Source organism: Fimicolochytrium jonesii, assembly GCF_025526975.1.
Source record: "Fimicolochytrium jonesii strain JEL569 chromosome Unknown EV422scaffold_3, whole genome shotgun sequence".
Taxonomy (NCBI): domain Eukaryota; kingdom Fungi; phylum Chytridiomycota; class Chytridiomycetes; order Spizellomycetales; family Powellomycetaceae; genus Fimicolochytrium; species Fimicolochytrium jonesii.
The window spans coordinates 221,042-247,513 of NW_026515670.1; the positions used below are offsets into that span (position 1 = coordinate 221,042).

General features: G+C 55.9%; 8 protein-coding genes and 1 non-coding gene across 9 annotated transcripts; 4 read left to right on the plus strand and 5 right to left on the minus strand.

Moving 5' to 3' along the window:
• Positions 1 to 58: 58 nt before the first annotated feature.
• Positions 59 to 1,785, minus strand: EV422DRAFT_516375 (uncharacterized protein). Its single transcript, XM_053069377.1, has one exon. The coding sequence runs from the start codon at positions 1,587 to 1,589 to the stop codon at positions 408 to 410; it is 1,182 nt and encodes a 393-aa protein (XP_052928548.1). The 5' UTR covers positions 1,590 to 1,785; the 3' UTR covers positions 59 to 407.
• A 358-nt stretch (positions 1,786 to 2,143) lies between these two features.
• On the minus strand, positions 2,144 to 2,783 carry EV422DRAFT_503645 (uncharacterized protein; the record flags this gene model as incomplete). The annotated part of the gene is made up of 2 exons (XM_053068365.1): positions 2,144 to 2,204; positions 2,251 to 2,783. The coding sequence occupies 2 exons, from the start codon at positions 2,781 to 2,783 to the stop codon at positions 2,144 to 2,146; spliced, it is 594 nt and encodes a 197-aa protein (XP_052928549.1).
• Positions 2,784 to 3,218: 435 nt separating this feature from the next.
• EV422DRAFT_617310 (WD40-repeat-containing domain protein) lies at positions 3,219 to 8,520 on the plus strand (the record flags this gene model as incomplete). The annotated part of the gene is made up of 14 exons (XM_053074003.1): positions 3,219 to 3,435; positions 3,514 to 3,780; positions 3,883 to 4,014; positions 4,094 to 4,165; positions 4,239 to 4,346; positions 4,426 to 4,617; positions 4,683 to 4,843; positions 4,905 to 5,076; positions 5,147 to 5,411; positions 5,492 to 5,588; positions 5,674 to 5,768; positions 5,841 to 6,028; positions 6,110 to 8,099; positions 8,171 to 8,520. Exons 1-14 carry the CDS (start codon positions 3,346 to 3,348, stop codon positions 8,518 to 8,520), a joined length of 4,179 nt encoding a protein of 1,392 aa, XP_052928550.1. The 5' UTR covers positions 3,219 to 3,345.
• A 441-nt stretch (positions 8,521 to 8,961) lies between these two features.
• On the minus strand, positions 8,962 to 10,153 carry EV422DRAFT_235393 (uncharacterized protein). The gene is made up of 3 exons (XM_053065599.1): positions 9,787 to 10,153; positions 9,214 to 9,578; positions 8,962 to 9,138 (listed from the first exon to the last, which is right to left on the minus strand). The coding sequence occupies exons 1-3, from the start codon at positions 10,060 to 10,062 to the stop codon at positions 9,042 to 9,044; spliced, it is 738 nt and encodes a 245-aa protein (XP_052928551.1). The 5' UTR covers positions 10,063 to 10,153; the 3' UTR covers positions 8,962 to 9,041.
• Positions 10,154 to 10,980: 827 nt separating this feature from the next.
• Positions 10,981 to 12,572, plus strand: EV422DRAFT_235447 (uncharacterized protein). Its single transcript, XM_053065600.1, has 4 exons — positions 10,981 to 11,487; positions 11,567 to 11,704; positions 11,780 to 11,850; positions 11,916 to 12,572. The coding sequence occupies exons 1-4, from the start codon at positions 11,094 to 11,096 to the stop codon at positions 12,237 to 12,239; spliced, it is 927 nt and encodes a 308-aa protein (XP_052928552.1). The 5' UTR covers positions 10,981 to 11,093; the 3' UTR covers positions 12,240 to 12,572.
• A 928-nt stretch (positions 12,573 to 13,500) lies between these two features.
• EV422DRAFT_235465 (uncharacterized protein) lies at positions 13,501 to 14,467 on the plus strand. The gene is made up of 2 exons (XM_053065601.1): positions 13,501 to 13,598; positions 13,889 to 14,467. Exon 2 carries the CDS (start codon positions 13,968 to 13,970, stop codon positions 14,397 to 14,399), a length of 432 nt encoding a protein of 143 aa, XP_052928553.1. The 5' UTR covers positions 13,501 to 13,598; positions 13,889 to 13,967; the 3' UTR covers positions 14,400 to 14,467.
• Positions 14,468 to 15,711: 1,244 nt separating this feature from the next.
• Positions 15,712 to 21,572, minus strand: EV422DRAFT_235488 (uncharacterized protein). The gene is made up of 9 exons (XM_053065602.1): positions 21,392 to 21,572; positions 21,215 to 21,320; positions 21,038 to 21,148; positions 20,337 to 20,965; positions 18,614 to 20,265; positions 17,807 to 18,553; positions 15,970 to 17,746; positions 15,850 to 15,905; positions 15,712 to 15,781 (listed from the first exon to the last, which is right to left on the minus strand). The coding sequence occupies exons 2-8, from the start codon at positions 21,309 to 21,311 to the stop codon at positions 15,870 to 15,872; spliced, it is 5,049 nt and encodes a 1,682-aa protein (XP_052928554.1). The 5' UTR covers positions 21,312 to 21,320; positions 21,392 to 21,572; the 3' UTR covers positions 15,712 to 15,781; positions 15,850 to 15,869.
• Positions 21,573 to 22,667: 1,095 nt separating this feature from the next.
• EV422DRAFT_t38 lies at positions 22,668 to 22,739 on the minus strand. Its single transcript has one exon. It is a non-coding gene; the product is annotated as a tRNA-Thr (tRNA).
• Positions 22,740 to 24,849: 2,110 nt separating this feature from the next.
• EV422DRAFT_516404 (Alpha/Beta hydrolase protein) lies at positions 24,850 to 26,349 on the plus strand. Its single transcript, XM_053069378.1, has 4 exons — positions 24,850 to 25,670; positions 25,755 to 25,821; positions 25,897 to 25,968; positions 26,064 to 26,349. The coding sequence occupies exons 1-4, from the start codon at positions 24,947 to 24,949 to the stop codon at positions 26,212 to 26,214; spliced, it is 1,014 nt and encodes a 337-aa protein (XP_052928555.1). The 5' UTR covers positions 24,850 to 24,946; the 3' UTR covers positions 26,215 to 26,349.
• Positions 26,350 to 26,472: the final 123 nt, after the last annotated feature.

Below are 26,472 nucleotides of genomic sequence, written 5' to 3' on the forward strand. Positions count from 1 at the left end.
GGCAAGCGGTCCCTGACGCGTCGTGTCATCGCCCCATTCAAAGTTCCGCCACTGCGGGCTTTCAGTTTTTTTTTTCCGCAACCGCTCTTGGAAGAGACGGGTGACCTAGCGTACAGTGCATAAAGGGGAGATCTAGACGCTTGTTCCGCAGGATATTTGCGGGGGGAGCAATTGGGGAGGACGGTCGTCTGGGTCCGAATGTTTGCAGCTGTTTTCATTGACGTGGATATCATTATGATAGCATAGCCCGGCCTCGATTGAGGATTCAAATTCGGAGGGGGGGGAGTCCAAAACGTGTTTTTGTAAATTGTCTTTGTCTACCACGTCCACCGCTAAATGTCATTCCAACAAAGCACGGGGGGAGGATTACAAATGTCGGTGTCCCCGCAGCGTCTACAAGACCCCCGTCAAACCTCCACCCTCGCGCTAAAGCTCTCCGGCACACCCTCCCTCAACAACCCATCGACCTCCTCGGCGCCGCGCTCCGCCTCCGCGCCGACATAGCGCTTCACGCTCCGCTCGCAGGCCGCGCGGTCGTTGATCCACGGCCCGGAATCCCACCCGGCGGTGTGGTCGATGAAGAGGCGCGCGAAGGTCGGGTGGATGGCGAGACAGCCGGTGAGGATGCAGTCGATGTAGGATTGCGGGATCGGTGTGCACGGGGTCGGTGTGTGCGGGGCCGCCGGTCGCATGCACGCGCTTGTGCGGGACGACGGGGGCGGGAGCTCGTACACCCACACGACGACGGGCGCGGCCGGGGATGTGGATGTCGTTCCAAACGGGTGTGAGATGGTGGGTGGAGATGGCGGGGTGTTGAAGTGGAGGATCTCGATGTCCTCCACTCTGAGCGTTCCGCGGACGTAGTCCTTCTCGCGCTCGTCGAGCATCCGGAGCTCGGTGTCGGGGTCGGACAGGGGGATCAGCACGCCGTTGCATCGGGCGGTGGGGGAGTCGGGGATGCGGCGGACGCCGACGGCGGTGTAGGATTTGCGGGCGCATTTGTAGGACCAGGAGCGGTGCAGGCCGCGGACGACGGCGGGGATGGCGTGGGTGGGTGTGCGGACGGTGCGGAGGCGCGAGTGCGGGTTGATGAGGGAGCCGTAGCCGAAGAGGTAGTGTTGGGGTTTTTTGGGGGGTTGGACGAGAGGGAGGATGGGGAAGGGAGGGAGGGATGGCGGTGTGAAGGTCGCGAGGATCGAGAGGGGGTTGTGAGTGGCGAGGGAGGATTGGTGGTGGGTCTGGGTGTGGTGGGACCGGATGTGTTGGCGGAGTGGGCGGGGTTTGATGATCTGGAACTGTAGGTGGTGGCGAGACATTGCCGACGAGGAGGACGATGCGACCATCGCGGTGGTAGAGACATCAAGAGACTTTCCACCTCTCCGACCTTTCTCGACCACGCGCGAATGTCTCGTGGCGGTGCAGAGGACGGGGTATAAGAAGTCGAGCCACGGCTGTGCGGTTGTGGGGCGGATGTGCTGGACGGTCGCCATGCTGACTGTGGGGGTGGATTGACGACGACGGTGGTAGTGTCGATGCTGGCGGGCGGTCGAGGATTTGACTTTTCGCGGGGTTGGGTATAGGTGACGCATTGGCGGAGAGAGCGCGAGAGAGAGAGCGAGTGAGAGAAATGCGAGCGAGCGTAATGGCACAGAGGTGACAGGTTGGAGTTGCGGTGTGTGTGCTCGAGATCCGGACGTCTACGGAAGGCGGGGAAGTGGCGAGGGGGGGGGGTATATATGAGAAAAGGGGGTTGTGTAGGAAGGAAGGAAGGAAGGAAGGAGGAGGGCTTCTAGAAACGACGGTCCGATATAAGTCCTGTGGAGGGAGTGCTACTAGTAAGATGGCGCACGCAATCCTCTCAGAAACCGTATGGGAGCTGTCAGTCACAGGCGCTTCATTGCCGTCACAGCGGCTGGATTGCGCCATTTCACGTCTTGTTGACTGTAGGCGGCGGCGGGTTTGCACGCACAGCGGGTCGGAGTGTGGATCCCTCTCTCTCTTATGACTATGCTCTCTCTTAGTACTTACTGCAAGGCGCCATGGCCAGCCAATCAGCGCGCGTCTGAGGTTATGACACACCCTCCAGAGGGACACAGTCCCCCCCATGTCGCGATCGGCGGCGCGCATGTCGTGCCCCAGCCAATCAATCCATCACATTCGACAGCGCGTTTTTGGCCACCAGGAGTTGCGCTGTTCCACAACATCTACTTGAGAAAGATCGAGGCCGCCATCAAAGCTATGAGAACGTACGTAAGGTTGTTCCCCTCTATCGAACTACTAAACAACAGCGCCCCGAATGCAATCCCCTGCAAGACCGGGAACGCATACTCCCCCACGACCCGCCGATGCCGCACGACCATCCAAACAGGCCCCGCAGCGATCCCTCCCACCAACGCCAGCCAAAACAGTCCCGTCCACACATGCTTCACCGCCGCCTCGTCCGTCACGACCGCCCATGGGGATCGGTACGGCAGCACCTCGCAGACTTGGATGCCGCGCAGCGGGAGGTGCTGGCAGAGGCGGTAGCCGAGCGCCCGCAGGCCGTAGAGGAGTTCCGTGGGGGTCGGAAACGCCAACAGGGTGGGGTCGATGGCGAGGGTGATTGGGAGCTTCTCGGGGCTCTTGCGGAAGGTGTTGGCTTGCACGCATGCGAACCCGACGAGGGCGGCGACGAGGCAGGTGAGGGATCGCTTGTCGGTGTGAGGCTCTGAGGGTTCGGCAGGGCGATGCCCGCCGAGCGGCTGGCCTGCTCCTCGCGCTTGGTAGTAGGTGTTTCGAGACATTTGAAGCACTATCATGGAATTCGTGTCAGTTTCGGTTCGTTGCAAAGACGGGAAGCTTGATGTAATATGCCTTTTTCCGAAAGGACACGACTGTCTGGAACTTTATATGAGGTGCTTCGCAAGCTTCATGGTCAGTGGGCGTACATGCATGCGATATAATGTCGACCTCATGAAAGGAAAGTATGTCTTTCAGCGGGTTCCTCCAAACAAAGGTAAATACCGGACAGCCCTGTCAGCACAGTGCCACAATATGCAAGCCGGAAGGACACGAGGTGCCTGGCCTGGCACGGCACATCGCAGCAAAAGAACCACTATGCAGTAGATGGATGTATCACTCTGGTAACTCTGATAAGTCAAGTAACTGTGCCTGGTTATCGGAGTGCATTCGCGCGTTTCCCCACAATGATGTCCGAACGGGAGAGAACACACACAATGGTTCTATTTACGTTCTCACGCAAAAAGAAGGCGGGCCTCCCAAGATCATCCTGTGCCAGCACAACGCTCTCCCAAAGACAAGCACACGCATACAACGAGCACTTGATCCACTAGTCGGCCCCTACCCATGTTTGCAGCACGCCGACAGCCCGAGCAGACCTCCAGGCCCAACATCCCAAAGCGGAAGCCGCGCGGAAAAGACGACGGGAGTCCCATTGTAAGTACATCCCTCAACGAGTCCCCCACCTCACACTCGACTCGCAGCCTTCTTATAACGGGTGTTCATGTTTGACAGCTGCAACTGGAACGAGTCCTTGGTCTAACAGCCAACAAACCCACCAGCCTCGCCCTCAACCCCCATCTCGAGTCCGACACGGTCGCCTATCCCGCGGGCGGGGTCGTCGTCCTCTACAACCACCGCCGCAACCGGCAGGTCGGCTTCCTGCACCACACACCCGAGGCCGAGAAGGGGGCTTCGACACGGCGGGTGGGGCAATCGGGCGCGAAGCTCGTGGCGTGCTTGACGTATAGCCCGGACGGGGAGATTCTGGCGGTTGGCGAGGTTGGTGCGTAACTGCTCACCCTTGAAGCGGATTTTGGGGCGGGGGATGAAAAAATCGAGCGAGCGGGGGGCGCTGATGGGGCGACTTTTGCTTGACTGTAGGCCGGACATAACCCGAAAGTGATACTGTGGAAAGGGCCGACGGTGGTTGCGGAATTGGTTGGGCATAAGTATGGGATTGCGGCGTTGGCGTTCTCGCCGGACTCGAGGTTCCTCGTCTCGGTGGGATATCAGGTATGCGGCGGTGTTTCCCATGTGCAGCCACCACTCTCGCGATGCCCGTGTGACGTCTTACTCGGGGTATGGTTCGTAGCATGATGGCGCCGTGTACCTGTGGAACTGGCGGACCGGCCAACGACTCGGGTTCAACAGGATAACCACGAAGGTAAATGGACATGTTCGGGGGGGTCGTGCCACGGGCCAAACCTTGCTGAACGCGTCTATCGGACCCGAAACAGGTGCATTCAGTGGCATTTGATCCGCAAGGAGAGTTTTTCGTCACGGCGGGCGTCCGACATATGAAGTTTTGGAATTTGGACGTGGTCAAGCTGACACAGGCGCTCAAGGTGCGAAAAGGGGAGAGTCGCACGTGATGGCTTAGAGGGGCTGGCTACTGATGCTATCATGTTTCCACTGTGCCGACAGACACCAAAGCTCGTACCGATGGCATTAGAGGGCACGTTCGTGTCGACGCCCGGGCATAAAGTCGGGGCCTTCACCGACGTTGCGTGTGTGACGGGGCCAGAGGGGCTGACGTACACATATGCCGTGACGGAGGAAGGGACGTTGATGTACTTCAATGCGGAAAAGCAGATGGAGAAGTGGGTGGATATGCGGGTATGTCATTCACACACACTAGGGATCATGTTAGGCGGCGCATAGCTAAGGAAAGACTGGTCCAGGTCGCTCAAGGACGTGCACTGCACGTTACGGAGAAGTACATTGCATGTGGAGGCACGGATGGGATCATTCGGCTTTTCGACTCTACAAACCTGCAGTACATAACAACTCTCCCACGACCACACGCTCTTGACGTTGAGCTGCATACAAGTGCTCCATCCATGTAAGTCAGGAAAAGCAACGACGTATCTCACCCGCGAACTGGCTCACTCATCTACGCGTAGAGCCTCGTCTGGCTGGGCCGACGTCGTATCGCTGCAGCTTGATCCTTTAAGCCAGAAGCTAGCGTGTGTCTACAGCGACCGCAGCATGTACATCTGGGACATCACCGATACGAAGCAGATTGGGAAATACAGGAGCTTCTTGTGGCACAGTGATGCCATCTGGGGCGTCGAGGTATACTTACACATCGTGCGTCGATGTAACATTGGCGATCTGGGTAGGCTGACCCACCGTTGCATTCTAGATGGCACCGTCGTCGGATAGCACCTTGCATCTCCGAGGTTCCGCCCTGGGCCTACCGCCGCATACCTTCACAACATACTCATCCGACGGGACGGTACGCTTCTGGAACCTGGACCTCGCCGCGCGCAATGGGGAAGCGGAGCCAACGACCGAAGATGCGACGGCTGTGCAGCGCTACTTTCGGGAGAATGTGTACTCGAGGGAGTTGATGCGGGTTTTGTATGTGGATAGAGCTGGCATTATGAAGTTGAAGGCGTCGACTATAGGTGCGTCATGAGGATCCTTGATGTCCAGGGAGCATGATGATTGGTGTTGGTGAATCTGATGTCAAAACTGTTACCGTTAGAACCGGATGTCTCGGCGCCAAAGACGGGGATAAGGTCGTTGCGGATAACGGCGGATGGGAAGTTTCTGGCTGCGGGGGATCGGTTGGGCAATGTCAGGTATGAATGGCGCCCTGTGTGGTTTCTACGAAGGATATGCAGACGCGAAGTTTTTCCCGAAACTCAACCATCGTCGTCTTTTTAGAGTGTACGAGCTTACGACTTTCCAGGAAGTGAAGACACTGGAAGCCCACGATGCGGAAGTCATGGCGATCGATTTTTGCATCGAGCGGGAGTCTGGTAGATGTTCCAAACATCCATATTTGTATCACGGCCAATTCGGCGGTCTTCTAACGCCATTCTTCCCTTCAGGTTCCTTGCTGATGGCGACGGCAAGCCGGGACCGGTTGCTTCACGTCTTTAGCGGCGATATGGATTTCGAGCTGATTCAGACGCTGGATGATCATACGTCTTCGATTACGTGTGTAAGGTTCGCGGATGGGGGGACTAAGTTGATTAGTGGGGGCGCGGATAAGTCTTTAGCGTTTCGGCAGATCGACGTAAGTTACATCAGATTGCAGTTTGATCCGAGAACATGGGAAAGCTCACTCTGACATCTCCAACATTGCTTCCGCTGATAGCCCGCGGCCGGCTTCCAAACCTACCACAACGCCTCGGGCCGTCTCTCCATCTACGACCTCGAGATCGACCCCGACTCCAAATACGTCGCCGCCGTCTCGCAAGACCGCCGCGTGACCGTCTACTCCGTCGCCACCGGCAAGGTCGTGCGCGCCTACAAGCCCGAGCTGGACGACACGGGCCCGGAGGGCGGGTACAACAAGCTCTCGATCGACCCCTCGGGCCTCTACATCGTCACCTCGGCGCTGGACCGCGCGATCCGGATCGTTGATTTCTACTCGGGGATGTGTGTCGGGAAGGTCCCCACCGGCCACTCGGAGCTGGTGACGGATGTGAAGTTTACGATGGATTGCACGCGGGTGGTCTCGACGAGCTCGGATGGGTGCGTGTTTGTGTGGAGGGTGGCCAATCGGCTGGTGAATCAGATGCTGGCGAGGCTCGGACGCGCGCCGCCGTCGCTGGCCGGGAACACCGACGAAGGCGAGAGCAGCAGCGGAGGGACCTCGCCGCTGCGGAAGACGAGCGTGGGGCAGGATTCCGGCGAGGGAATGGAGCGGGAAACCTCCTCGTCCAGCTTGGCCGCGTCGTGGTATGAGGACTCGGAGTTGCCGGCGTGGGCGCGCTCGGGCAGGAGTCGGCAGTCATCCACCACCACAACCACAACCACAACCGCATCGGAAGCCGGCCGGTTCGTGGCCCCCAAAGGCCGCTGGGCGCAACGCGTCGGCAACGAAGGCGTCACGCTCTTCTCGGAACTGGAGGACGACGACGTGTGTGTCGCCCGCCCGGATGATACCTCGGAGCGACGGTACACGTTTGATGTGCACGAGAGTCCGAACCGCGCGATCGAGAAGATCACGGATGCGCCGTTTGTGGCGAGACCGATCATAGAGGGTGATCAGGAGACGGTGCGACGCGCGGGGTCCGAGAAGGCGGATTTGGTGGTTGTGGATTTGGAGAGTGACTTTATGAGTCGGATCACTTCGGGGCCCGCTTCTGAGGATGGGGATGGGGAGGATGGCGAGGACCCGTTTGCGGCAAGGTTCAAAGCCGCTGATGAACCTGACGAGCCCGAAGACGCGCCGATATACCTCCCTAAGAATGACGCGGATGACCAAGCGGGGACCGGTGACTCGCACGTGGTTCATATCTCCCCCGCTTTGCAGAAAGGGGACCCCTCGGAGCACGAGCCGAAAATGGAGCGGGAACCTGTTGACGAGGAGGACGAAGACGCAGACTCGGAACCGGTATCCATGACCGCGACGGAGCTCCACGAAGCCAGTCTCGAGCTGCAAGACCATCCAGCCGCGCGTACCTTATCCCCTCCCCCATCATCATCATCCTCCATTACCACCACGCGCCAAAGCCTCTCAGCTCGACACATTGCCGCACGCTCCAACGACCCGGTTCTCGAACACGTGGCGGAGATTCCCCTCCCGAGCACGGCCGCCCCCTCGGAGACGGGGAGTACTGTCAGCACGCCGGCGTCGTTGAGGCAGCGCAAGGAGGCGACTGCACATGAGGTGGAGCGGATGAGGGTGAAGTTGGCCGCGATGGGGATTGTGTGGCGGAATTCGGAGGGGGATGGGTTGGAGGTCGATGGGGGTGGTGGTGGTGGGGTCAGCGAGGGTAAGGTGGAAGAGGCCTCTGTGACGCCGCCAAGGGGGCATGCTGAGTCGGTGGCTGGGGAACCGCCGAACGTGCCCTTCGAGGGTGCGGAAACGAATGGCCAGGACTCCCGCCCCGACGTGGTGATCGCACCCACCGACGCGATCACCCCAGAACAATCGGACGCGGATACCAGCACGCCTGTGATCGAGAATCCCCTCCGGACCGCCACAGAAGCCGCCGAACATGCAGCATCGCGGAACCGGTCCCGCGATCGGTCGCCGCACCGTTCGCGGCCGCGGAGTCCACCGCGGTCGGCTGCTGATCGGGACGTGATTCTGCCGATGCTTGGGGGGACGGAGAGTAGTGGGATTCCGGCTGATGGTATGTATCTTTCGCGAAACCCTGTGTTTTCAAAACAAACTTTTGAACCTGGTCTCATTCTTTGGCTTCAGTGCATGCACCAACAGGAACGTCTCCCGTCCCATCATCGCCCCACCGCGACACCGACGACGACACTCCACCCCTAACAACCCCCGACCTTGCATTCTTCGAATCAATAGCCCACCGCGCCGTCAGATCGCTGGCCCAGCTCGCCCAGCATCCCACCGCCGACCCCGACATCGCATCCGCCACGGATATCGAGTCCGCGCTGAGACGTGTGCAGGGGGTTATTGAGTCGTATCTACAGCATGTGCGGGAGACGGGGCAGCGGCAGGGGGAGGGCGGAGGCGAACTGAGACGGGTGCTGGAGACGTATTCGGAGGTGCTTGTTGGGCTTGTGAGGGGGAAGTTGGGGGGATGACGGGGAGGGGTGCGGGGTAGGGAATGAAGGGGGGAAGGTGGGGTATACCCGGGGATGGTTCTGCAGAGAGGTGTGCGTATGTGATTGTTATGGTTTCGGGTGAGGGCATGATTTGGAGGGTGCCGTAATGATATTCTGGAGTGGTGTATTTACGACCTTGCTTTTTGACTACCCCCTGCCCTGTTTTTCTCATATCCCTCCACGAAAACTCAGAACCCTCAGAATGGGCAAGAGCTTACAGATACGGTTTATATTGGTAACTTGGTTTTTCTGTTGCTTCCCAGTTCACATCCCTCGCCGACAACAGAACTCGTTGCAGAAACGCTTTTCATTGTATACAAATCGCCCAACGGGCATATGACCCAAAGTCCAGAGGAGAATGCATTCCCTCGTCAAGCCTACGCTACGGCCGGCGCTGTCCGGGCATCCAAAAATGTAAAAATATGCTGCCTATGGCCCCTTTATGGAGCGGGGGTATACTACGAGCGGGGGGGTGGGTATGCGCTCGGGTATATGACTGTTCACCCGATGACATCGCAGGCGTTGCATGAGCTGCACAGGATCAGCAGGCCTGTTTCTTCGTGGAAGCTGAAGAGGGGGTGGCCTGGGCACGCTTGGCTAAATCCGCGGGGGGCGCAAGTCCAGTCAGAAAAGTGGGGTGATTGAAGAAAGGAGGATGCCAACACCACTCACGCATGATTCGACGCAAGCGTCTGCACCTGCGCGACCATCTCCTCCGCGCTCCGCATATGCGCCGCACACCCGATCCGCACATCGCAGCCCGAACACGCAATCGCGGTGCCATCGCTGCCCAGAGTGCCCTTCTGACACACAAAGCACGTGGTATCCGCCCCGCCGCCGGCCGTGAGATACGTGGGGTTGACGTCCTCCTCGGTAAGGGACAGCTCGTACGCCCGCAGCAGCTCTTCGTCGTGGGATGAGAGGGAGGAGGAGAGTTCGTGGAGGATCTCGTCTTCCAGGTCGGGGGTTAGGTCGCCGAGGGTCGCGGCGGCGCGACGGAAGTGGTCCCATTGGTTCGTTATGAAGGCTTTTGTTAACTGGAGGATACAGAGACGTTGGGTTAGCCACCTTTGTAAAGATGCGAGGGGATGAAATGATACCCTCGCTCGCGACAAGGATGGTGGGCGAGGTGTGAATATAAACGATTGTTGGCTGTCGCGCACAGTTCAAGACAGAGGCTCGCTTGAAAAAGTACGATAGTTCGCTGCTCGCTCACATTTATTGCTCGCCCCCGCGTGCGCCTACCTGCTGCTCAACGACATCACCAAACCTCCTCCTCTGCTCCTGCGCCTCCTCCGAGTCTCCCGCAAGTGGACTCGCGATATGGCCAAACCGCCGCCTCCTAATTTCCGCCTGCCTCGAGTTTCGTAGTGACGTGAGACACTGCTGCTTGAACTTATCCCTCCAAGCGAGCGTCGTAGGAGAAAACCCGTTTACCGGCGTTGGAGCCGGAGTGCTGAAGGAGTGGGAGGGAAAGGAGCGGACTTGCTTGACGGGAGTGCGGTGGGTGTGGGATGACATTGTTGCTTGGGGTGTTTACGCTGTGAAGGGGGTTTCGGAGGGAAAAAGGGGAGAAAAGAGGGAAACGCGTCCGAAAGCAAAACGCCCGTCGGACAAGCGACTCGCAGAGGGAGGTGTGACTTTTCCACAGAACGCTTCCGCACCCAACACAAAACTGGTCCAACAGCAACGGCAACCGGCTCCCCTTCATATGGACAACGCTAGCTCTCGCTTATAAGCCCCTCAGCAACCTCAGCTTCTCCAACGTAAAAGTTCGACCAGAATACCAGAAAACATGGGGGGTAAGTCTCACCTTCAACTCACGCCGTTCACATGTCACTCTTGCCGCTAACACAAAGCTTCCTCGCTCTCAACATATAGCCACCGCCACTTGCCGCTACTACTCCCTCGGGTCGTGCACGAAGCGGGATTGCACCTTCGCCCACGATCGCGACGGAGAGAAGCCTGTCTGTCGTTGTAAGTGCAAGCTCATGGTTTTTCTGTATGTTCTCAAAACGACGCACGTTTGGTGTTTCTCGCACTGACGGTATAAACCCTGTGCAGATTATCAGCAAGGCGAATGCCGCTTTGGGAACTTTTGCGCTTTTCAGCATACCAAAGTGCGTCCACCGACAACAACAACGGCAACGGCAACGGCTGCGACGGGGGCGAAATTTGGTGTGGCTAGCGCACCTTGTGTCCCCTCCGCACAGGCTCCCACATCGCCCGCGACATCGACTCCAACGCCAGCAGCGCTGCGAACAGCGTCTTTCTCATCAGCACCATCACCATCAGCAGCAGCAGCAGGGCCTTCCTCGGCGGATAGACCTGTCAGACCGCCAGTGCCAATAAAGTTTGCAGCACCAGCAAGGACCACTGTCCCAGTAAAGACGGCCACACCACCGCCGACAACCTCAATTCCAGCAAAGCGCGTCCTCTCAACCAGACCGCTCATCTCGTCCTCTGCAGGCCTATCCAGCGCGACCCAATTCCTCAGATCCGCCCAAAAAAGTCCCCAAAACACGGACATACAAACTGATCTAGCAGATCGCATGAACCGGGTAGGCATCTCCACCTCCACACCCCGTTATGAAGACGACGACGACGCAGAGCACTATTTTCGCAACCCGGACGTCATCTACGGCGTCCACGACACTATCTCAACATCCGACCCCGAAAGCCCGCCCTCCTCCCCGGAACCCACCGATTTCTCATACTCCTCCATCGCACGGAGTAACGTCCTCATCCCCGACGGGGTAGAGGCGTTCTACCCATCCAAACACCACGAGGGCGATGCACAGCCTGAGGAACGCGAACCCCTGTGCCCGTTCGCGATGCAGGGCCGGTGTCGGTATGGCGAGCATTGTCGGTATAGACATGGGGACGCGTGTCCTGTTTGTGGGAAGATGTGTTTGGATCCTTTGGATGGGGTGGAGGTTCATCAAGGTGGGTCAAATAAACCCGTCGTGCCCCTTGCGTACTTTGGGGTGGTCTTGTTGACTTTTGCATGTCCATCCGTGAACAGAACACATCAAGCAATGCGAACAGGAACAGCATAACCGGGTAGACCTCGCTGCCGCGGCCTCGGCGTCGGAGGAGATGGACTGTGTGGTGTGCATGGAGACGGTGCTGCAGAAACCGGACCCGCGGTTTGGATTGCTGGGTATGGTCTTCGTCATCATTACAATTCTCAGTACTTTTTCATCGGTGTCTGACATTGGGCGGTGAATTTTCGTAGATTGCGAGCACTGCGTCTGCCTAGACTGCATCCGAAAATGGCGTACAAACGAGCGTATGGACACCGCCAAGGTAAAACTCCCCCTCCCCTCCCTCTTCCCCACCCCCACAACTAACCAACCCCATCTCATTTATAGTCCTGTCCAATCTGCCGCACAACCACGCACGTCGTAACCCCCTCTACCACCTGGCCCCTCACCCCCCATCACAAACAATCCATCATACAAACCTACAAATCCCGCCTCAACACCATCGACTGCAAACACTACGCCCACGGAACCGGAACATGTCCATTCGGGACCAGTTGTTTGTACCGACATGTTGGGGTAGATGGGGTGGAGGAGAAGGTTAGGTTGAGGCGGGTTGTTGGGGCGGGAGGGGAAGAGCAGGGGGAGGAGGTGAGAATTTTGGGAGGGGTGATGTTGGTGGATTTTTTGGAGAGGTGGGAGGGGCGCAGGTAGGGGTGTCAGGATTGTGGGTTTGGTTTTATATAGAATGCTTCTCTCTCTCTTTGATATCCTTAGGTTTGGTAAGATAGATGCGGGGTTTTTTTTAAGGGGGATACCATCATTTTTCACATAGATTTTTTTTTGTCATTTTCCATTTTTTTCATCCCTTCTCGTTATTAGTTGTTTGTCTTCAACACTGCTGAAAATGCTCAGGGGTCTGTTCGCTCTTACCCTCGCTTCGACGCGCGGCATTGCTCATGCTGGCCACCTGCTTCTATCGCCCCGCCGCTCTGCATGCTGTCCGCACATCCATTGTCAGCACCGATAAGGCGCGCTATTCCCGTCGCCAGCTGCGAGGGGCCCTTCCGCCACCCCCGGGCCCACTGGACATATGGCGGTCCGCTAATTAGAGGCGCAATCTAACGCGCCATCTCCCGCGCCCGGAGAGATTCCGCGTGAGGCATCCACATTCTCCTTCTCGTTCACCTTTACCCCCCATTCCTTCCTTCCATGTTAGCATTCTCCATAATCACGCTCTCTGCAACCACCCTCATTCTTCTGGGTGTAGCAGCGGGTCGTGTAGGCGCAAGCCGTCAAGTTAGGAGCAAGGCCGTCAATCCGGCCCGAAGTAGCCCATCAGTTCCTCTCGGCGCATTGCTCTTAGCTAACGCGTTCCGATGGTATGGCAAATGGACATGATCTTTTCTTTGCTCAAGTTCTGCTCGAGAAGCTGCCAACTCTTACTCCTGCTCTCTTCCACCTCTTTGATCTTCTGGAAGTCGGCGCTCTATGATTGTTTGAGGGCGAATACATTGCTTCGTCATTTAGGCACCAGCCACCGATCATTTTGCTACTGTGGGAGGAATAGGCATGGGTTTTGGCGAAGCGCTAGTCACAACCAAATTTCCGTCAGTGGAGCTTGGGCGAGACCAACAGCCTCCGGGAATTCTTTAAGCAACGGTGAGAGAAAGGAAAATATAAGCATGAGGGAGCAAGGGGACTTTACAACAAGGGAAAAGAATGAAGGATGGACACGCATTCAAGGAGGGAAGAGGGATTGTAAGTCTCCGTGGTAAGGAGGATGGAAGGGCTTAATTGTCCCTTGCAAGATTCAAAGGAGTGGTACAGGGGCCATCCCGTCGGAACCTGTCGAAAATGGATCACGTAACACGCGTATCGCTGGATTGCAGATGGTAGCGAAACAAGAGACGAAGTTGGGTCCGTTCTGCTCCGTACGCAGGACACCAACAGTGTCCCACACTCCCTGAGGTCGACATACCGTCATATCGGCATGCTTTTCAAGCACTATTTCAGAGCCCAGAAAAGGAATTCCTCCAATCTTCCCAGCCCACTCTCCAACACGTGAAGAAGGTAGGTAGTGCGGGTTTGATCGCAGGTTGAAAGGGGTTGGTATGCACATGTAGTTCTAGATACGCTTTGGTCCTAGTTCACAACACGAAAAGCTGTTCCGACAGTTGGCGTATGTTCTAGCGGATTGAGCATGTCATTTATGAAATATCCAGTTTAATTTCTAAACTGAAATGAACCAGGTATATGAAACTCTGGATGCAAATGGATATCTTCTAAACTGAAGTGAACGAAGTATATGAAACCCCGGATGTAAATGGGTATCTACATAACACCTAACCCTACACATCCAGGCCTAGTCAAAGCTCCTATTCAAAAAACAAAAACAAACAGCTACCAAAGTCACCTGAAACATGGCAATATCGCATATGAATGTCAAACAAACCACTTCATCCGCCGGGATTGGCGGTACCGGGAGTGGTTGCCTCTTGCATCTCCCCACGCAGACTTCGCTTCTTCTTCAAAAACAGCCAGAGCGCCGCGGCAGACGCAAGCGATGCCCCGCCAGCGGCGCCGGCTATCGCGTATGTTGTGGTTTGCGTCATCGTTGTCGTCCCAGCTGTGCCGCCCACCTTTAGACTTGGGTCGTTGATGGCTGTGGCAGGGCTGGTGGACTCGCTGCTGGTGGACTTGCTGGTGGTGGACTTGCTGGTGGTAGCGGTGGCAGGTTCAGTGTTAGCGTCAGGACTACCGCTGGTTCTAGTGCCAGTGCCCACGCCCCCGGCTCCAGCATCGGTCATCGCCACCCCAGCGCTATATGTAGTGGTGCGTGCGGGACGGCTGGATGTGGTGCTAGGGGACTGAGCGCTAGGGGGCTGACCCACCGTGATACTGACGGTTTTCGAGGCAGTGCCGTCCGATACCTCCAACCTTACCGTCGCATCCCCACCCGCCGGCTGCGAATAATCCCAAACCACCTCCACATAGCCGCTGTCGATATCACTCTGCGTGAACGTGCCGCCCGCCTGCAGCTGCCTCCCAGCATCCAAAATCTTCACCCACGCGTCGAAGCCCACGATGGTGTAGACGATGGGTCCCACGGGTTCCCCGAGACTGGTGCATGAGAGCACGAAGGGGATCAAGGGGTAGTAAAGTTGGGAGCCCCATGGGGTTAGGGTTTGGGTGCCGACACAGGAAATGCCGCCGTGGATGTTGATTGGGAGCGTGGTGGTGAAGCTCGAATAGACGCCGTCGGATACCTGCAGCCTCAGGCTTGTGCTGCCGTATGAATGGTCGGTGGTTTCGATGAGGATGATCCCGTCGAGCAAGTCGTCGACGGTGATCTCGTCGCCTACCATCAAATTGGTCAAGATATGGGCGGAGGAGTCGACTGCGACGCCGGTGGAGGTGTTTAGTGCCGCTGTGATGGCTCGTCTGTGGACCGACAGGTTGAATTCCGGAAGTCTTTGAATCGTTATTTTTACACCGTAGTTGAGACTGCCAATGATGGTCGCACCGCCGTCGAAGGTCAAATTGAGGTGCGTGGGCAGCAGTGCCGAACTTCCAGGTGTCAGCATCGTCAGCGTGCCAGCCGACAGAGTGGGTGCCTGAACACCGTACACAACGAGCGTCTTCTTTGCCACGATCGATCTCTGAGCGTACTCCGACAGGGTCTCCAACACCATCTCTTTCCGGCCTGGCGTAGCGACTATGCTAAGGATGTTACCCGCCCATGCCTCGGTGCGTGTATAGGCGCGCGGTCCTGCAAGCGACGCAATCTGATAGTGCAAGGGGCCCTTCGCATTCAGGCCGAACACGGTGGCATCTACTTCCGTCGCTGTCAGATCGGCCCCATCAATAACGAACGGGGCTTTGACAGCCACAGCAATCGGCGCATCACGGAGCCATACCAACGGAGCCTTGACAACGAAGGTATATGACACCGGCACAGGGTCTGTTCCTCCGTCCGTCACCGACAGGGTCAAGACGCTCGATCCCCACGTTGGGTTTGAAGTCCCGACAGTCACGAGCAGGGTTGCTGTATCTGTTTCTGTAAAGTTGTCGCCCACGGTCAGTGGCGTACCCATGATGGTGCCGTTGGCGTTTTGTCGCTGGAAGGTGAGCGTCCCGGTTGTGTCTAGAGACGCGACCTGGAAGGACAAAGTTTTGTTCGCGTCGGGCTTGACGATCTGAAAGTCACGGGTGAACGACTCGCCGGGCAGAAGGACGGCCGCAGTGACTTTTGTCTATGCAGTGTAGGGGAAGAAGTTAGTCCCATGATTCCCCGATCGAATGGAATTGACAAGTCCCCTACATATGGAATCTTCCCGAACTCTAAGATGAGCAAGCCTTCCCCAGTGTGGTACCCGTCTGATATCTCGAAGTATACATAATAGTTCCAGGTTGCCTCCGGCGACGTCGGAATATGTCTCACCTTTAGATTCCCGTCGTTGATGTCATCCTGTGTCCACACCGTGGACGCAAGCATAACGGAGGACCAAACCGTCGTCAATCCATCAGGCCCGATCCGTTGCAGCTCGAGCGCAAAGCCCAAATCATACGTTGGTAAATCGTATTTGAGACGGTACGTCACCGTCTGGCCCGTCAGTTCACCTTTCGGGACATACGCGTACAGGGCCGCGGACGAGACGACGGCGCTTTTGTTGAAGGGCGTGACGATGTGAACTCCCGCAGGATCGATGTCGTTGCGAAATTGGTATTTCCCATACAACTGGATTCCAAAATGGAACGGACCGACGACGTTGTGCGCGTCGGACACCATGTAATCGAATCCATCGAGCCCGGACCCAACATCCACGGATCTGTACTGGACCTGGTTGGCCCTGTCAGACATCATCAGGTCCGCGACGGAGAATGTATATCGGCACGGCGACACTGGCGCGGTGCACGGCATGCTGAAGTTGCATGTGCAATACGTGGCGTTGTAAATCGGTGTCGACGTCCTGCCTTGCCATGAAAACATGGAGTATGCCAGGCTGCCGACTCTGGGACTCACCACGACGGTGATTAGGCTAAGCTGATTGTTGTCGGCGACATAAAGGTATTGGCTCGAAATTGGGGTCCATTGGTCGATTTGCCCCCAGTTGACAGCTAGGGTCTGGTTAACAGTTACTCGCGGCATATCGTCAATGTAGATCATAAACGGGGCCGCCGGGACGGTCCATATGCCGTCGGTGATCTGGTATGTGAAATTGAACGTGGGGGGTGTGGGCGAGGGGTATGTGGACGGCAATCGGACTCGAAGCCAGTTCCGTCCCACGTCGGCCATCGTCCAGTTCGTCGCCGTTACCCAGCTGCCCGTGGCATTGTCGTAAGACTCCACGACGCCCTCGGACGGCTGGCTGAGGAGCGTGAACGCCAACGTGTCTGTCGTGTTGTCCAGATCGAGCCACGAGAGCGCCGAGGTCGGTATCAAGCCTCCCTTGGCGGCGTAGCCGAATGTCACCTCGTTGTTTTGCACGTACGGGCGGGACTGATACTGGAAAACGTATGATATCCATTGCGACGGGTTCAAGTTGTCAGTGACTTCCAGCTGGAAGGTTTCTGTCTTGCCAGTAAGGCCCGCCTGGTATCTTTGCATAATCAGCCCGGCCGCAACCGAGTTTTGGGAATAACTGCCGCTCAACATGCTGTACGACGTGTCGAACCAGTACATCGTCCAGGAATATGGAGGCACCTTCCACGTGATGCTACCGGGCGGGAACCAGGATACGGCCTTCGTATACTGTTTGTCGATAAAGCAGGAAAAAACGTTTATATCCTTCCTCGCGGTATCACAGAGGATGACTTTGGGGACCGTGGGGAGAATCAGAGGCGGTATGAACGTGATGTTAGAAAACCCGGGAACAGGCGCGTTCAGACCGTCCAACACCATGTATGTGAACGTCAGCGAGAGCGGCTGCAGAGACTGGGTGGCTAGACCAGAAGCCGCGAAGAGCGAGTTCATGTTGGTGTACGTCCATCCGTCTCCGGGCGTCAGCATCGTGCCGTTCAACGTGAGGTTGCCGCCGACGGGCACGCTCGTCAGCACGAACGAGAGATCCTGCGGCCCGTCGGGGTCGGACCAGGACAGCAGGTCGGCTGTGAGCTGGCGAGTTGGCGAGGTGGGGTACGACGCCAAAGTGCTGTTGTATAATTGCGACGGGGCCACGTTGTGGAAACTTATGGTGAAAGAGCCATTGATTGCCGTGCTGAGAGTGCGTCAGTTTCAGTTTCCGCCCAACATCTGCAACAAAGGATTGGTCACATACCCAACTCCATCGGAAAGCGTGAAGTTGAACGAATCTGTAACATTGATAGGCCGGTTGTCCCTGAGATGCGTATATCGCACCTGTCCCGCGTCCAACATCGCCTGCGTAAACACCTTAGCCGACAAATCTCCCCGTCCAGGTTTTGTCGTCACATTGTACAGAAAAGCGGACCGATTGAATACAGATGTACTGGACACATTCAGGGACGAGTTCCTAATATCCGCGCCAGAGTACCAATTGACCACCAAAGGGACGTTTGTCGTGATGGTTGGGAACAGGTGATAGCGCACCTTGAAACCGATCGTCGCTTGGCTGAGTGGACTAGCGGCGGTTAGGTTCCACACAAAGATGTCTTCGGCGGGTGCGGTTCGGGTCACCCGGACAAACTGCTGGTTGACTTCATCTTGCGTGAATATCCCGTTTACAGGAACTTGGATCCACAATCCCGCCCGGAAGACCTCGAAGAACAGCGAGCCGGGGGGAAGTGTCGTGCCGGTCACGGTGTAGGTGAGTGCAGCAGGACCCGTATCAGTGGACGACACCAGGAGGTTCGAGGATGAGAGAACAGATGTCTGCTTTCCGCCGGTCACGGCGCTTAGAACTACGTATTGATTCACAGGCACCACCGGCGCTGGGACGATCGTCATGTTCAGCGTGATCGGAACCGGGTGGGTGTCGATAAGGTCTTTGATGGTGAATTGGATGATCTCGGGTCCGAGGTAGGTGTTATTCGGCGCCGCGGTATACCTGAGTAAGGTGTGACCAAAGGAATAACACATGATATTGCTTGGGGACGCGGATACTTACCTGATATTCTTAGTATTCAGATCGCTCTGTGTCCAAGTGGTGACGCAGCCCCACCTTCCTGCAGTCCACTTCTCAATGCAGCCATGAAGCAGCGGCACTGCAGTCAATGCAAAGGTGATGTTGAACGGTGAACTATCCGGATCAACGGTTTGCAACGCATCAAGAACCAGGAACGATCCACGGGCACAAGACAGTGTGCCCACGGGCGGAAGATACGGTACCGCATTAACGTGAATCGGATAGTCGATGTGGGAAACCTGCACGCTGTCGGAAAGGTCGAGGCCAAGCGTGGTGCTCCCGTTATAGGACGCTGAAGTCGTGTACTGCAATCTTCCATTCTGGATATCGTCCTGCTTGAACTGGGACGAAACCGCCAGAGAGACATTACCGTTTAACAGCGTTCCTGAAGCGGGGAGTTTGGTAACGGTGTAGACAAGACTAGCAGCCGCCGCATACGAGCTCGTGGCAGAGACGTAAGTAGGAGAGAGTGTCACCGACCCGTTGAATGAGATCGTCAATCCTGTTAAGGTCACTCTGGGGGCAGCCACATGGTTGACAGGCAATCTGGCAATGACTGCGGGATTGACACCATCCGACACAAACATTTCAAAGTACCCATAGCCGGTCTGCGAACTATCGAAGACGATGCCGATGTTGCCAGCGTTGAAATCCGCCTGACTGAATGTTATTCCCGTAAAGTACGCGCTTGCCCATTGGCCGTTCCTGAATATCTGCAGATTCATGCCTATAGCAGAGGAGTACGCATATGGCGACATCCGGATCGCAGCCGGATCCCAAGTCTCGACGTCCGACGCGAGAAAGTAGGTGCTGTTGACGATTATCCGGTTAGACACCTGCGGTGCAGTGATGGTCTTTAGGGTAATCGTGGGCGGACCATCGGAGACGATCTGAATGGTGCCGGATGTGGGATCACTGCCTGGTTGCGAGGTGCCGATGACGTTGTAAGTGAACGATGCGTTTCCAACAAAGCCGCTGGGAACACCAATCTGGATTTGACGGAAAGCGACCTTGCTGAACGCGAACTCGTCTCCGACGGCCAACGGCATCCATCCCGTGCTGGTGAGCACACTCAGGACCACCGAATCGAGTGCTTTGATCGTGCATTTGATCTCGGTGAGGTTCCCGCTGGGGTCAGGATTTGCCAAACTGGACAACCCGAGAATCTTCGGCGCTGTGCCTTTCGGCCAGACCCATCTGACCGGCTTGGAAGCCCAGTTGGGGGTTGCGATCACCCCTTGCAAGGTGACTGGGACAGGCTTGACACCGTCCGTGACCGATAACGCCAACGAGAAACTGCCAGTAAAGCTTGCCACGGGAACGAAGTAAATTTTCCCAGCGGACACATCGGTCTGTCGGAATGTCGCTCCGTCGCCTAGAATGACTGCGTTAGACGATAAGTCTGGCGGCAGGACAAAAATGCTCCCAGTTCGACGGAAAGACGAATCGGTTACTGCCCATAACAGGTTGTCGGAACTTTCTTCTTGATCGGTGGCCCGGAGGAAAGCAGTGTCCAGCAGCACGGGCTGGTTTTGAGCGGTAAGCAGTGCTGCCGGAGTTGCGACAGTCGGCGCCCAATTCAACTTGATGCTGATTGAAAGGTACGGAACATAGTATTGGCTCCCATCTCGTATCTGTCAAATCGCCAAGTCATGAGTTTGGGATCCTTCTTCCTCACAGGCCAATGCGCTCGGCTCTCACGTACCGAACCACCGAAATACTTGCTGGTGCTGACGGGCGTGTATATGTACGTCTGAACGGGACCATTCGGATACCTTGGATTGGGGCTATAGTACCCGCCGTCACCCGTTTGGCCGACCGCAACGAACGTCAGGTTCCCGTTGTTGATATCTGCTTGTGTGCATGTAGACGCCATGACACCGTTCATCGCAAAGTACCCAAACTGACTCGCTGTTGTTGGATCTCCCCCGAGTGTCCATACTGTGCCGTTGTCGCCCACTCGCTTTGAGGTGTATTGAAATATCTTGGGAGTGATGGTTGTAGCACCGTAGGCGCGGACCAGAACGGGATTGGGGAAGGGGGTCCAAGCGTAGGGATCCGTGCACGAAACCGTAACTCCAGCGAGAAACGGGGATGTCGCAATCGCACTGATTGAATTGACATATTGTTGCGATGGTTGGGATGAGCAACTTGTCGTACGCCAGGATGGGTAGGTCTGGGTCGTATACGTTCTTTGGCTGTAATAGCCGCTTGCATCATATTGTGACAACTGGAAGGACAAGACCTGATTGGCGCACGTAGCCTGCACGGTTTCTAGTCCAACCATCCAGTACTTCCCGGAGCCCTGCTCGTCCATGGACAGACTGACATTTACTGCAGAAATACGCGGTTAGCGCCGCACGTTCGGACCCATCTGAACATAGATTTGCATGCGACCTGACGTACCAGGGATTGTAGCGCTGTAGTTTCCGTACGTAGTACCACCCGTACAGGACAATCCCAACAGAGTATAACCTCCATTTTGCACATAACCTTTGATTCCATTGATGAAATGGCCTAATGGTTCTCGCCGGGTTAGCATCTCCCTTCTACATATAGAACACCACACCGGGCCACCCGAACCTGTAGGGCAAGTGAAATTGAACCCGCCGCTGCACTCGGCGTACACCGCAGCAATGCTGCCAAGAAGCGCAACCGCGAAGACCAACAGTCTGAGCATGTTGAATATCTTGCAAGTTCGGAACATTGTCAACGAGAGGCGGCAAACCTGAAGCGGAAACTGAAGTTCAAGTCGCTTACGTGATGCGATTGACGATGCTTGACAGCGCGTTTGGCGTCATGTTTCGCGAAATTGCTATGGCGCAGAAATGTCCTTCCAAGTCCCGCCCACCTCCCGCTCCGCCATAGTATATAAAAGGCCCCACCTGGTCTCGTCCACTCTCAGGTTCCTTTCGCCTCAGGAGTTTGTCTCACACAACTCTCTTTCGGGAGGTCGCGTAATAACGCGTTGCCTACTTAGTGGAATCTGGATGTGCTTTAGGTGTGTAAGTACGTCTCGGAGTGACCTGAATTTTGGTCAGGTTATTCTTTTAAACACGGCAGGGTAAACACGGCAGGAAGGTAAAATGCGCGTAAGGCAGCAGCTCGGCAGGTAAGTTTGCGGTGGGTAGCTAGGAAGGACCTACTTTGTTTCGTACAGTCACCATCAACATCTCTGGGTCTGGGGTTGAACCACTTGCGGGTTTGGGGGCGAATTTGGGTTTGGCAGGTAGGTGTACGTCGCTATTATATTCAGGGTTCAGCCTGGCGGATAGATATCCCTGGAATCGCCTGGATAATGCGCGTACCGCAAGGTAAGGACCAACCCACCCGTACGTGCAGAAGTGCATGCCGACATGGACACTGGAAGCAGGAGCCATGTGCGAATGAGCAGGCTTGGGGGGCCCTTGCGGCGCTGCAGCGGATGCTTGTATGGCGACACCTTCGGCTTCAGCAATTCCCTCACAGCTTCAGTAGGGCCAGAATAAGGAAGCATAACGTGTTTGTGAGGAACCCCTTGTAGAACATTTTGGGCCGAAAGATCCGGAATGTAATCGTTGATCCTGGAGGTCCCTACGTTTCACCTTTGCCTTTACCTTTGCCTGACCTTGCCTTTCATGAACCGCCGCTCAAATACCGACTTCGGCTTGGATGACCAACGATACCTCCATCTGGACGCCGACGGCACGTGGAAGCAACGTTGTGGTTTACGCAGGGAGCACGGGACCTGCACCGACGTGTGCCTTTTTGAAAAAGAACATGATCGGAAACGGAAGGCTATCTTGGACTACGACTTGGTGTGGGCTCCTTACTTCTCCTCACTGAAACATGGGAATCCGCATCTGGATCTGCGTCAAGCAGGAGCGATCCCTTCCTGATACAAGGTCCAGATACCGCCGCGTCGCAAGAATTCGAAGCATCGCAGCGTTTCCTGAGTTTAGCCTCTAGTTTCGACAGGACCGCTGATGATACTTCAGGAGAGGATACGTCTGCCCCCGGCAGGAGAAAAAAAAAACAAAACGACAGCACCAGAGTTTGCCCCCTGCGTGGATCGAACACGCGACCTTCTGCTTACGAGGCAGACGCTATGCCACTTAGCTAAAGGGGCTCGATTACGTAATCTGCATGTAGTTCTAACTTGATATATGCAGTATCACTAGCGCTGGACAGTCTTTATCCTTCCTGCAAGGCTTCCCAGCTGGCCAATATCTCCAAAAGATGCCCAATTTCAATGACCACCTTATTCGATCGGTTTGCAGTGCGACAGCCCAACTCTCCTTTCCGCCCTCAGCGTCTCGCACATCTACCGCTTGTTGTCGCCCAGGGCCCTGGCGCTCAGGCTCGCTCGTCGTAGCGTCCCAGGCGTCGTGGAAGACCGCCTAGCCGGATTTCCAGACGACCATCTCCTCGCATTTCTAGGTGAGTACATTCGAAGCAATCCGGAGTGGGACGACTACTTCCTCCTCACCTTGGGGTGCGCCATAGCCCGGCACGGACGTCTTGACGCGCTTCTTCGCATGGAGAGCCATGGTCTCATCTTGGGGGTGGAGACTTCTATAAATAGCTATGGTATGTGCGACAGCGGCCGGCCACCTAGCAATCGTCAAACATCTGTTGAGTTTAGGACCTACGTCGAATGAGATTCAGGACAGATCCCGACAGGCTTTGAAACTAGGGAATGTGGATTTGGTGCGATTTTGCGCATAGAACGGAGCAGAACCCGATAAAAACTACCAAGAGGGGTACCTATGCCGCCTAGCCGCGCTAAAAGGAGCGCACTTGGACTTGGTTATGTACGTTTTCGATGGAGATACATCAGCGGTATTGGTGGTGGGTGTCGATCGAGAGGAGATCAAGGTCTCGCTCATAGAAGAGCTCATAGCCGCCGGAGCTGCCAGTCTGGATATCGCTCTCATGCATGTCGTGGTGCAAAACCAATTGGACGGCGCCATCGAGGCTCTCGTACGTGCAGGGGCGGATCCTAACTATGACATGGCTCGAGATCATTTGCCGAACGCGGAGGATGCTACAAGAGCTCTGATTGGATCACTCATGGATGTCGCATAAAAAGTCCAACATCGTGTAACGAAAACATGGCCGACGAACAGCTCCTCTCGCTGCTCAGGAGCACATCATCGAGATTGACACACGCCTCCCAGGCCCCGATATCTGCCTCGGCCGGGCTGAACGCTGAGATGTGTGTGGGCGGGGCTCCTGGCTACTGCCGGTCCAGGAAGTTGTAAATATGTGTGTGGGCGTCTGAAACAGGGAGGAAGAAATTAAAAAGTTGAAGGAAAACGGGAGAATATAGACAAAGATGGACAAACAAGGGTTGCTATACATAATTGTAGTAGTCTCATAGCGGTGGTCGTGATGCAATAGCAGTCGTAGTCTTCAGACGTTATTGAGAGGCTCGCCTCAGTTGCTGGATTCTGATGTCTGCTTTGAACAGCTACCATCGAACCGGATAGCATATACAAGAACATTTCTGTCCATGATCGTAAGAAGCTCCTTCGTGCCTCAGAAACTCCATGCTCCATTGGGAAACGTTCCCTTTCTTGCCGCACGTTTCGCACGATATATTGACACAGGTTGGAGTACGCCCACAGTATTGAAGTTTTGGGATCGCGTCCTATTTTTCACAATCTCGTCCCTGCGCCGCATGCATGGACATAGACGGACGCGATCCCGACATTCGCTCTATTCCATCGGTCTTTATTTCGCTCGGCGACGTGTCTTCCTGTTCTTCCCTAAGGATTGGCCATTGCTAGCGGCCTGGAAACGCTTCGAGTGTGGCCATTGCTCGCGGCTCAGAACATGGACCATTGACTAAAGGCGGTACTCCACCTGCCGACCCGGAGAATGTCTTCTTGGCCCCGCTCAGGGATTGCCTGCTCCGGCGGCACGTGCAACGGGTAGCCAATGACGCTGCCTAAGCTCACAAGGCGAGCCAGAGTCGGTCGATCTAAATAAAGTGCTTGTCCCTTGTCCTTAGTACAGAGCGTCACGCTTGCAAAGCTAGCACAGTTTCCGGATTTTACGGCAGGTTTCTCGCTCGATAATCCCCGGGTCGAGAGCCAGCGGACCCCACGTTCCAGGAGACTTATGGTTCCTCTCCAAGTTTCAACGTTGGTTGCGCTGAGTAGGGAAGCTTCTGATGTTGATGAGCCCGATTTCAGCCTTCGAGAAACGGGGCAGAGCGGAGAGCGACTGTGACACACGCGTCAGATCGAAACTAGGCCGCTTTCACACCCTGCCCAAAACCGCCCCGAAAAGTGGACCCCCTGCTATCCACACTCCCCCAGTGGCTGCATAATGACCTTCATCCTCAAGAACTCCTGGGTCCAGCCCTGGGTCCCCACCCTCGTCAAAGAGTCCCTCGGCATCGGCCATCTCGACGGCCATCTCGACCGTTTCAACATCCCCTACACAAAAGAAGAGGAAGCCTTCGAACGCCAGCCCTACTTCACGGGCGACAGGCACACCGACTTCAACGAGCACAAGATCTTCAGCGCGACATGGGATAGGAGCGATCGGACAGCGGTGGCTGATGTCATTCAGGTGCATGGGCTGCATGACCATGCGACGCGATGGGCGGCGACACCGTGGCCGAAGGCTATCCTGGACGCTGGGTTCCGAGTTACGAATATCGATTTGATAGGGCACGGACGGTCTTCCGGACTGCATGGAGCGTTCACGTCCATTGACGAGCAAGTAGACGCCGTGAAAACCGTGTTGCTAGAAGTAGTCAAAAAACTCCCACCCACCAAATCCAAAAAAGTGTTTCTGCTCGGCGGGTCGTTGGCGGGACTCATCCTGCTGACCTACTCCGTGACGTACGGCAAAGACCCGAAAGCGAAACCGGACGGGATGGTCGTGCTCTGTCCGTTGGTTGACGCGGCGGCGGACTCGAGGCCGTCGTATGTGGTGGAATTGATTGCCAAGGGGTTGTCGTATTTCACACCTTTTTTGCCGCTTGCGGAGGCGAATCGGGGGAAGAATTCGACGGATCCGAGGATGGAAGAGCTTTTCTTTGAGGGTATGATGAGTGATCATTGTGGGATGGACTGGCTGATGATGGACCATGGGATGCTTACATCTTCCTTCCTCGATTCATCTGAAGATCCGTTAACGTATCACGGACGCCTGCGCATCGGCACCGCGTTGGCGCTGCTGAGAGGTTTTGAAAGGTAAGCCGGTTCGAAGAGGGTCGGGGCCACTGTGATCAACCATTTACTGATCGCCATTTTCCCAATCAAAACCAGATTGCAAAAGAACCTAGAGAACGTCGAGACCCCATTCATCGTCATTCACGGAGACGCCGACCGTGCTACAAGGTAAGGCCTCATTCTCATATCGCAACTACATGAAAACGCCTCCGATTATCGCAAATTCCCCTTATAATCGATCCCTATTCTCTCCGCATACACAGTCCCGAAGGCTCAAAACTCCTCCATGCAAAATCCCGAGCAAAAGACAAAACGCTGCGCATCGTGCCTGGCCAACAACACGATCTGTGCCGCGAACCCAAGTCGAGGGAGATATTGGCGGACTCTATTGAGTGGTTGAAGAAGCGGGTGTAGGACAGGGGAAGGGATTATGGATGATGGGTTGGATTGGAGTGGGATTATGCACATACATTACGTGCTTTTTTGAGTTATTAATGGATGGTTATTAATGGGTGTCTGCGATAATAAGTACATACATATCGGTTGGCCTATTCTGGATCCTGGAGCTCCGGATTTAACTTGCAAAGTGTGGAAAGTCTCGGAGTGAGAAAGTGCTTGGGGTCGTCTATTGACGGCCCCGTCAAAGCCAATTTCAACAGGCACAAATGCCGT

Excerpts from the sequence above, each read along its gene's own strand:
- EV422DRAFT_516375 (XM_053069377.1), bottom strand. The coding sequence starts at position 1,589 with ATGCGTCACCTATACCCAACCCCGCGAAAAGTCAAATCCTCGACCGCC.
- EV422DRAFT_235393 (XM_053065599.1), bottom strand. The coding sequence starts at position 10,062 with ATGTCATCCCACACCCACCGCACTCCCGTCAAGCAAGTCCGCTCCTTT. Across the intron at positions 9,579-9,786 it reads GTGATGTCGTTGAGCAGCAG|TTAACAAAAGCCTTCATAAC; the intron begins GTAGGCGCACGC and ends TGTATCCTCCAG. Across the intron at positions 9,139-9,213 it reads ACGCTTGCGTCGAATCATGC|CCAAGCGTGCCCAGGCCACC; the intron begins GTGAGTGGTGTT and ends CCGCGGATTTAG.
- EV422DRAFT_235447 (XM_053065600.1), top strand. The coding sequence starts at position 11,094 with ATGAACCGGGTAGGCATCTCCACCTCCACACCCCGTTATGAAGACGAC. Across the intron at positions 11,705-11,779 it reads CCCGCGGTTTGGATTGCTGG|ATTGCGAGCACTGCGTCTGC; the intron begins GTATGGTCTTCG and ends GAATTTTCGTAG. Across the intron at positions 11,851-11,915 it reads AGCGTATGGACACCGCCAAG|TCCTGTCCAATCTGCCGCAC; the intron begins GTAAAACTCCCC and ends TCTCATTTATAG.
- EV422DRAFT_235465 (XM_053065601.1), top strand. The coding sequence starts at position 13,968 with ATGTCAAACAAACCACTTCATCCGCCGGGATTGGCGGTACCGGGAGTG.
- EV422DRAFT_235488 (XM_053065602.1), bottom strand. The coding sequence starts at position 21,311 with ATGCTCAGACTGTTGGTCTTCGCGGTTGCGCTTCTTGGCAGCATTGCT. Across the intron at positions 18,554-18,613 it reads CTGAATACTAAGAATATCAG|GTATACCGCGGCGCCGAATA; the intron begins GTAAGTATCCGC and ends CACCTTACTCAG. Across the intron at positions 17,747-17,806 it reads ACGCTTTCCGATGGAGTTGG|CACGGCAATCAATGGCTCTT; the intron begins GTATGTGACCAA and ends ACGCACTCTCAG.
- EV422DRAFT_516404 (XM_053069378.1), top strand. The coding sequence starts at position 24,947 with ATGACCTTCATCCTCAAGAACTCCTGGGTCCAGCCCTGGGTCCCCACC. Across the intron at positions 25,671-25,754 it reads GGAAGAGCTTTTCTTTGAGG|ATCCGTTAACGTATCACGGA; the intron begins GTATGATGAGTG and ends ATTCATCTGAAG. Across the intron at positions 25,969-26,063 it reads GACGCCGACCGTGCTACAAG|TCCCGAAGGCTCAAAACTCC; the intron begins GTAAGGCCTCAT and ends CCGCATACACAG.